The sequence below is a fragment of the Anomaloglossus baeobatrachus genome, chromosome 1 (assembly GCF_048569485.1).
Source record: "Anomaloglossus baeobatrachus isolate aAnoBae1 chromosome 1, aAnoBae1.hap1, whole genome shotgun sequence".
In the NCBI taxonomy this organism is placed as follows: Eukaryota; Metazoa; Chordata; class Amphibia; order Anura; family Aromobatidae; genus Anomaloglossus; species Anomaloglossus baeobatrachus.
This window is the reverse complement of record NC_134353.1, coordinates 693,276,641-693,284,657: the sequence shown is the minus strand read 5'-3', so window position 1 is coordinate 693,284,657 and position 8,017 is coordinate 693,276,641. Positions and strand designations below refer to the sequence as shown.

At 42.1% G+C, this 8,017-nt stretch overlaps 1 protein-coding gene across 1 annotated transcript in view; it reads right to left on the bottom strand.

The window, feature by feature from the left end:
• Positions 1-1,275: 1,275 nt before the first annotated feature.
• Positions 1,276-8,017, bottom strand: part of TMEM233 (transmembrane protein 233) — a 186,394-nt gene continuing 179,652 nt past the window's right edge. The window contains exon 3 of the mRNA XM_075341744.1: positions 1,276-2,187. Coding sequence (XP_075197859.1) covers positions 2,176-2,187 — 12 coding nt within the window. The 3' untranslated portion in view covers positions 1,276-2,175. The remainder of the gene's footprint in view (positions 2,188-8,017) is intronic.

The window sequence follows — 8,017 nt, the reverse complement described above, 5'->3', positions numbered from 1 at the left end:
AGCTATTTGCTACAGCCTGGGGCTAGAGTTGTCCTGGAGGGACTACAGCCAGATTGTCCTCATTATAATGTTTTGTCCGCCCCCATCAGCATTGCATTTCTCCAGGCAGGAAGCTTCTTGAAGCTGCACTGCTGGCAATACAGAATGGCAGTGCAGCTCCAGGGGAGTTCCCGCAACCTTCTGTCTCATACCTCAGTCGATGGGATTATGTCATTGCGCCGATGCAGCATGTACACCGTGGCCAGAAGAAGTGGAGCCGCAGGAGATCGTATTGAGACGTAAATATTAGAAACCTTTTTTCAATAAAATCATTGAAATGGGGGTGAAAGGGAGGAAATTACACTGACAAGCAAAAGGATACTAATGTTTTGAACTTTTGACTTTCAGGCTCCACATCTTACCATCCACTACACCTTTGAATGTCAGAAAACCATAATTTTATAGACCATCTTCTTGGCTATCTCAGACATAAAATTGACTTGCAACTATTTAGCATATAATTAGTTATACTGATTCTTGTCATGTTACTGTTTTGCGTCTAAAAATCTAAATTTAAATTTTTAGTATTTTGTTAGTATTTTATAAATCCACCTTTGGCTTTCAAAACTGCCTTAACCCTTCTGGGCATGATTTCAATCAGATTCAAGCATGTCTCCACCAAAATCTGATCCCAGGTCTCTTCTACACGTTCCCAATGTTGGTACATACTGTTCGATTCACTTGGGTATGTGTAGACCTTTTTCTTCAACTCTACCCACAAGTGTTTGATTGATTTGAGGTCTGGTGACTGTTAGGGCCAATCCAGCACCTCTACTTCATTGTCATTGAACTATTTATTCCTCAATGTATGCTTTGAGTCGTTGTCCTGCTGGAACACTATTCAGATTCAAGCATGTCTTGACCAAAATCTGATTCCATGTCTCTTTTACATGTCTGCAATGTTGGTGCATACTGGACGACTCACTTGGGTATGTATACAGCGTTCTCTTCACCTCTACACACAAGTGTTCGATTGGGTTGAGGTCTGGGGACTGTGGAGGCCAATCTAGTACCTCTGCTTCATTTTTGTTAACCATTTATTCGCCAATCTCTACATGTGCTTCAGGTCGTTGTCCTACTGGAACACTGTCGTCCATAAAGTCTATATAAATTGCACTTTTTCAAACTATTTTCAATCTATGTATCCATGTTGAAGAAAGAAACACATTTTTCAGAGCAGTAAAAATAATGTACAGATCACTGGCACTTTATAGAATAAACATTTAATCATCTCAAGTACAAAGTTAAGAAAATCTACAAACCAACAGTATAAATACAGCAAAGATATCAAAAGAAATATATGGATACAGAGGACATTGCACTTTTGTAATTTCCAATTTAATTTGACTTAAAGTGGAATAGATATATATATATATATATATATATGTGTGTGTGTATATATATAAATATATATATATATTTCTAAATAAAACTATGACTCCAGTGGGATCCTTCACATACCACAGCACAGATTGCACCTCGAGGATGCATTGGAAATTTTAGTAAAACGGTGTTAAACTTTATCGCTGTCTTCAGAAGCTATAAAGTTAGTCTCTCGGGTGCAGAATGAATTTGGCAGATTATTATTTAAGGGACACAATACTTTGACAGTTATTTGGCTGCCCTTGAAAGCTTTCTTCTAGTTTTAGAATGCAGCAAACATCATAGGATGTGAATATAGGGAATTTTAGTTTACAGCGAGCTGATAAGATTAGCACATATAAATATTTTAGCATCCAGGAAACATTTAGCATTTTTGACCAGGGCCTTGGTAAGTGTCATATTTCCCATTAAATAAATAAGGAGGCATGTTTATATAATTTAATTGTAAATTCTTTGACCAATAATTTGGATATGACAAAATTCTAAACAAAAAAACTAGACAAATACTTATTGAGTTTTAGACATTATCATATGGATGGATGGTGTAGAAAAATAATATTTTTTTTTCAGTGGCTGGAACCACAAATACAGTATATATGCAAACACACACACTGATAGATAATTTGCCTCCTGCATATGGTTGTCTTGGTGTTGATGACCTTTAAGTGCAAAAACTCGCCTCTTCCCTTTTGCAACCGTGAAGAGCCTGAGTGACGTGTAGTAAAATATAATCTTCATGCTTTTGTCTCACCTTCAAACTGCATGCTGGAAAAAAAGATATAAATAAATTATATATTGGTAGAATCTATGATTATTGTGTTTTAATAAAGCCTATGTTATACTTAAAGGGGTTGTTCAGTCTTCTGCTAAAAGTCTGCATTCATCCACCTTGTCGCGATGGGATAGCTTTTATGCTCTTTTGATCAAAATAGTGTCAACTAAATACCCTATGTTACTGACATGTACTATTACTATTTATTTATTTATTTATTTACTTACTGCTGGGTATTTTCTAATTTGTTTTTTTTCTATTCTAGATTTTGTTTGTTAAATGACCCGTATGAATGTGCACCTAAACATTGTACTTTTACCAACATGTGTTTCGACTTATTTCTTTGGTTTTGAGCATCGAATGATGTTGTCATGGGGAACGGATGACAGGACCGGGATACCTAAGCTGACATTCAAACTGCGGACCAACCTTGCGATGACCCTCAAATCAGAGTTACACTGATGGTAGAGAGGTCTGAGTCGCCAGCGTGACCCTAACTCCTGTCCAAGCCCTGATGTAACTCCCTTCACCCACCTACACCCGAGGGGTGAGTCGGGACCGTAAACACAAACCCCACAACTAACACAAACAGGGGATAAAACGAAAACTCGTATACTGAGCAATCACACACAAAGGAGCGACTAAACATGCACAGTGCAAAACAACATAAAAGGAAAGAAGTAAACAGACAACTAGGAAACTTCCACACCATACAATAAGCACATCATGGACTGCTGCAGTCAGCACTAATGCTGCAGCCAACACAGCAAGTAGCAAAGAGGGCTTGTCCAGCTCCTTACAACTCCTGGCCAAGCTTCCAGATGAATGAAAATAACCGGTGCCCTCTGCTAGAAGCAGAGGGTATATATAGGGCCCGGAATTGGTCCAAATCAGAAATACCTGACCAGAAGTCAGAAGCTGCTGTAAAGCAAACGAACATTAACCCTCTCTTCCCTAAAGGAAAGGGAATACATTTAATCAGCAGAGCCTCACAAGGTAAAATGAGACTCTAACCCAAAACCTGTTACTAATCTCTACAATAGAGAGATTACCGTGACAGTTGTCAGGATTCACCAGTTTTGCTTTTGAGAGTGGGCAATCATGTAACCACGATTTCCATACTTCTGGCTACATTCCGACTAGACCAGCTTGGACTCACTTAATTCAATTGTATTGAACAAGGTGGAACACGTCTAGTTGCAAAGTGGCTTGTAGTATGCAAATCACATACTTGCGGTCACATGACCACTCGGTCTTGGCAGTAATACTGGAGAATTTTGACAGTGTGTGGTGCACACGCTGTAAAGATTCAGTTGAAACCGATAACAACTCTTAAAACATGACTAATAGTCTGGCAAACCTAAGCAATCCATGTATAATTTAGATGGGTTTGCATCTGAATGGCCGCCAAGTAATCTTACATTTCCTATGTAGTCACTTTGGCAGGGAAAATAATTGGCTTGCTGTAGCTATCCTCTGCAATATTAGCAATTTATGGTTGATGTTAAAAGCTAAAATAAAAAAAATTACAACAACATCAATTTGTGAATTTTTTTGACCAAAGGTGGAGATGATCATTTTTTTTAGAAAGTGAGGTGAACATTACTAAACCTTTCAACTGAAAATATTTTTACTTTGCTTTGTTTTTAGAAGATTCATTCCCTGTTTTTAGAAGATTCATTTCCATTTTTATAAAAAAAATACACATTGAGAACTGATTCATTTTGAATAGAGACAATGGCTGCATTTTATATTAGAACCTAAACACCAGATTGAACTAAAAACATAGAGCACTATAGAAGTGTATTATGATCTAAGTTTGAGTATAAATAAACACTTTTGATCCAAATATTGCAAAAGTATATTTTATCTTTATATCCATGTGTACTTGTTAATTCATCAGACTTAAGGCCCTGCCACACTAAACAACTTACCAGCGATCCCAACAACGATACAACCTGATAGGGATCAATGGTAAGTTGCTAAAAGGTCGCTGGTGAGATGTCACACTAAAGCTGGGTTCACACTAAACGACAGCGACAACGACGTCGCTGTTACGTCACCAGGGAGCCGGCACTGGCAGTGTGAGAGTGTCGGACGCTGGTAACTAAGGTAAATAGCACGTAACCAAGGACAGGGCTTTTTGGTTACCCGATGTTTACCGTGGTTACCAGCATCCGCAGAAGCCGGCTCCCTGCTCACTGCACATTCAGTTGTTGCTCTCTCGCTGTCACACACAGCGATATGTGCTTCACAGCGGGAGAGCAACAACTAAAAAATGGTCCAGGACATTTAGCAACAACCAGCGACCTCACAGCAGGGACCAGGTTGTTGCTGGATGTCACACACAGCGACATCACTAGCAACATCGCTGCTACGTCACAAAAGTCGTTCCTCAGCAGCGATGTTGCTAGCGATGTTGCTTAGTGTGACGTGGCCTTAAAGGTCGCTTTACACGCAACAACATCGCTAATGAGATGTCGTTGGGGTCACGGAATTCGTGACGCCATCCGGCCTCGTTAGCGACGTCGTTGCATGTGAAACGCAGGAGCGACCGTTAATGATCAAAAATACTGACCATATTGTTGCTCGTTGACACGGTGCTCTATTCCCAAATATCATTGCTGCTGCAGGTACGTTGTTGTTTGTCGTTCCTGCGGCAACACATATCGCTATGTGTGACACCGCAGGAACAAGGAACCAGATCGTACCTGCGGCCACACGCAATGAGGAAGGAAGGAGGTGGGCGGGATCTTCTTCCTGCTCATCTCCGCCCCTCTGCTTCTATTGGGCGGCCGCTTAATGACGTCACTGTGACGCCGAACAAACCTCCCCCTTAGACGCACAACCGACGGGGGCGGGAACGCTCGCTAGCGATATTGGTAACGATATCGCAGCGTGTAAAGTGGCCTTAACTCAGGAAGGAAAAGGTCTTTTGGCGCTCCTGTTGTAATGGCTCAGTTTGGGTATTCGATCCTGTGACCTGATGCTGCATGTTCAGTTCCTCTGTCTCCTTGCCAGGTGTTTCTCATTTTCCCCTTTCGGTCTGCCCTATTGTTATGGACAAGATTATGAGTATATAAGAATTATATGGAGATATCCATAAAGAACAGGATTTAAGATGGTGTTTGAACTGTACCACACATATATCTCTTGGCATAAGACTCAGACAGACAGAGTCTTGTGACAAGTGAATCATGCTGACATTGCTTAATATAAATGAGGAACCAAGCACATTACAGTAAATTGTATATCACAGAATAAGCTGTTCTACTTTATCCAATAGGAGACGTGTTACGTATTCTTGGCACCTAGCCAATAAGTCCGGTTAAATATTTGTACAACTTCCGGAATAAATCAGTCTTACTTTCTATTCATATCTGAGCACGTCTCTGGTGTGGGTGAAAGAGAGTGGTATGCATGCTACCACGAGTGACTCATAATTTGGACTGCAGACAGTTTAAGAGGGATGCATGACTAGATTGCATCAAAGTAAATTTATGGCCAATATTAACACTATCACATTCTGTTTTGGGTTTTATATGTTCACCTTTCACTGCACTTGATGGCTTTACTTCTTGGTGGACTTGTGTCTAGGATTTCCAGCTTTTCAACTAAAGGATTTACCTTATTGGGTAAACACCAGTTTAATTCCTGCAGCAATTGGAGAGAAGCTCTGCGTAACCGATATATAGGTGCTCAGGGAAAAAAAAGGTTATCAAGTTAAAGGAGTATCCCGGCACACTATTGCTCCCAAATGAAGAAAATCATGCAACTGTTCATAATGCAAAAAATTTTTTATTTTTATGTGCTGCAAATAATGAATAGCTAGTTCGTTCAATTGAGTCGACGTTTTGGCTTTAGGCCTTCGTCAGACTGGACTTTATCTGAACATGAACAAAAAACATAAATCAATCACATATGTACATAATCGACAGCATGAAGAACAATTTCCAACACCATGTTACAATGTTAACACACGAATGACTTCTTGGTGGAGTAGAGACATGCTATATCATATTACAGTACAATATTGTGTTTAGGGGATACAATCACCCTCTATTAATATAATACAATACATTTAGAACATATACTCCATAGTGGTATAGATATGCTCTGTATACTATGGGAAATCACTAGATTAGTGCTCATGTGAAAGTGGTAAATTATGAATGGAAGACCGACCAAAGAAAGGAAAAGAGGGAAGAAAAGAGGTAAGAGACTGAAGTGGAGGATCAAAGAAGAAAATATACTCAAAACGCCTGGAAGGACTATGAGAGAAATCAGGTTAGGTAAGCCCCCAGAAAAAAGTAAGTGTATGTCCCCCAGGATACCCCAGTATGTGTATGTGTCCTAGCATCTCCCATTATGTTTATGCCCCGCAGCGTCCCCAGTATGTGTATATGTAGCGCCCCTGAACCCATCAGGGTGCTACAAGGTTCTGCATCCCCACCAGGATGCAGGGCTACCCCCTTAGGGACCCAGAACCCCAGTGCCGGTAACACCAAAAACACAGGTAATCCCAGCTTTCCCCAACAATCCCCCATAAAATGGTACCTAGATAGGGTGGGAGCAAGGATGGCTGCCTAGAGGTGGAGCCACTCCAGTGTACTAGTTGACCAGGTGGGAGGGGGAGACTGTGGAGAGTAGTCGGGGAGACAAGAAGTCAGTAGTCAGTCTCAGTCTAAGTCAGTAGTCTGAAGGAGAACTGCAGGGACAATGGAGAGTTGAGTAGTGACTGTAAAGGTGTAAATGTAGAAGTGAAGTGACATCCTGGCTCGGGTTGATGGTGACCTGGTACCCAGGAGAGGTGGTTGTCGGTGGAGTACAGTGGAGTACTCCCGAAACTACACACCGACGGGGTACAGGACCCTAGGACAGGAAAGAGCTTCAAGCAGACCTGTTAACACCTGCACAGCAAAGGGGACCATCAAGGACCTTGCTGATCCAAAAGAATCTGAAGACTCAGTAGCAAAGGGAGAACCGGAGACAGGACCAGAGACTCCAAACCCACAGGATTTACACTACCGTCAGGCGGACAGAAGTGGACAAACCACAGACCGGGGACCCCCAGTGTTCCATACCATGGGGACCCACTTACCAGAGATGGGTGCAAGGGAATAAGGTACCAGAGAACCAGACTGGCACTGGAACGATGGGGACCAGAAGGTCAAACCAGACGGCCTCAGGCAACCAGTTAACATCTAAAGTGAGTAAACCAGTTGCACTGAATACCTGTCTGGACTTCTTCTTCCGACGCCCACCGCAGCATACACTCGCTGGTGCAGCCTACTTGCGGAGGGACTACCATACTAGCTGCTAATACCATCAGCCCCAGTAGAGACATTTTGCAGCGGCGGCTCCCTACATATAACTGCAACATCGCAAGTGGCGTCACGAATAAACTTTATTCACCAATCCCCTGTAAATATCCCCATTACAAAAAGAACCCAGGGCACGGAATCAGGTAATGGCCACCATCGTGAAATTCCCAAGACGTACACTGCCCGGAACTGAGTACCCCATATCCCTGGGTGCTACATATGCCCCACACTGGCCGCAGTAATATGTATGCCCCTCATCGTCCCTACTACTGTATGTATATGCCCCAGCACCTCCCAGTGATGTATGTGCTCCAAGCATCCCCAGTATGTGCATGCTACCCCACTGGCCCTAGTAATGTGTATGCTCCCTACTAGCCCCCAGTAATGTCTATGCCCCCTAGCAGCCCCAGTAATATTTATGCCCCCCCAGTGGCCCCAGTAATGTGTATACCCCCAGCAGCCCCAGCATGTGTATGCCTCCCACTGACCGCAGTATGCG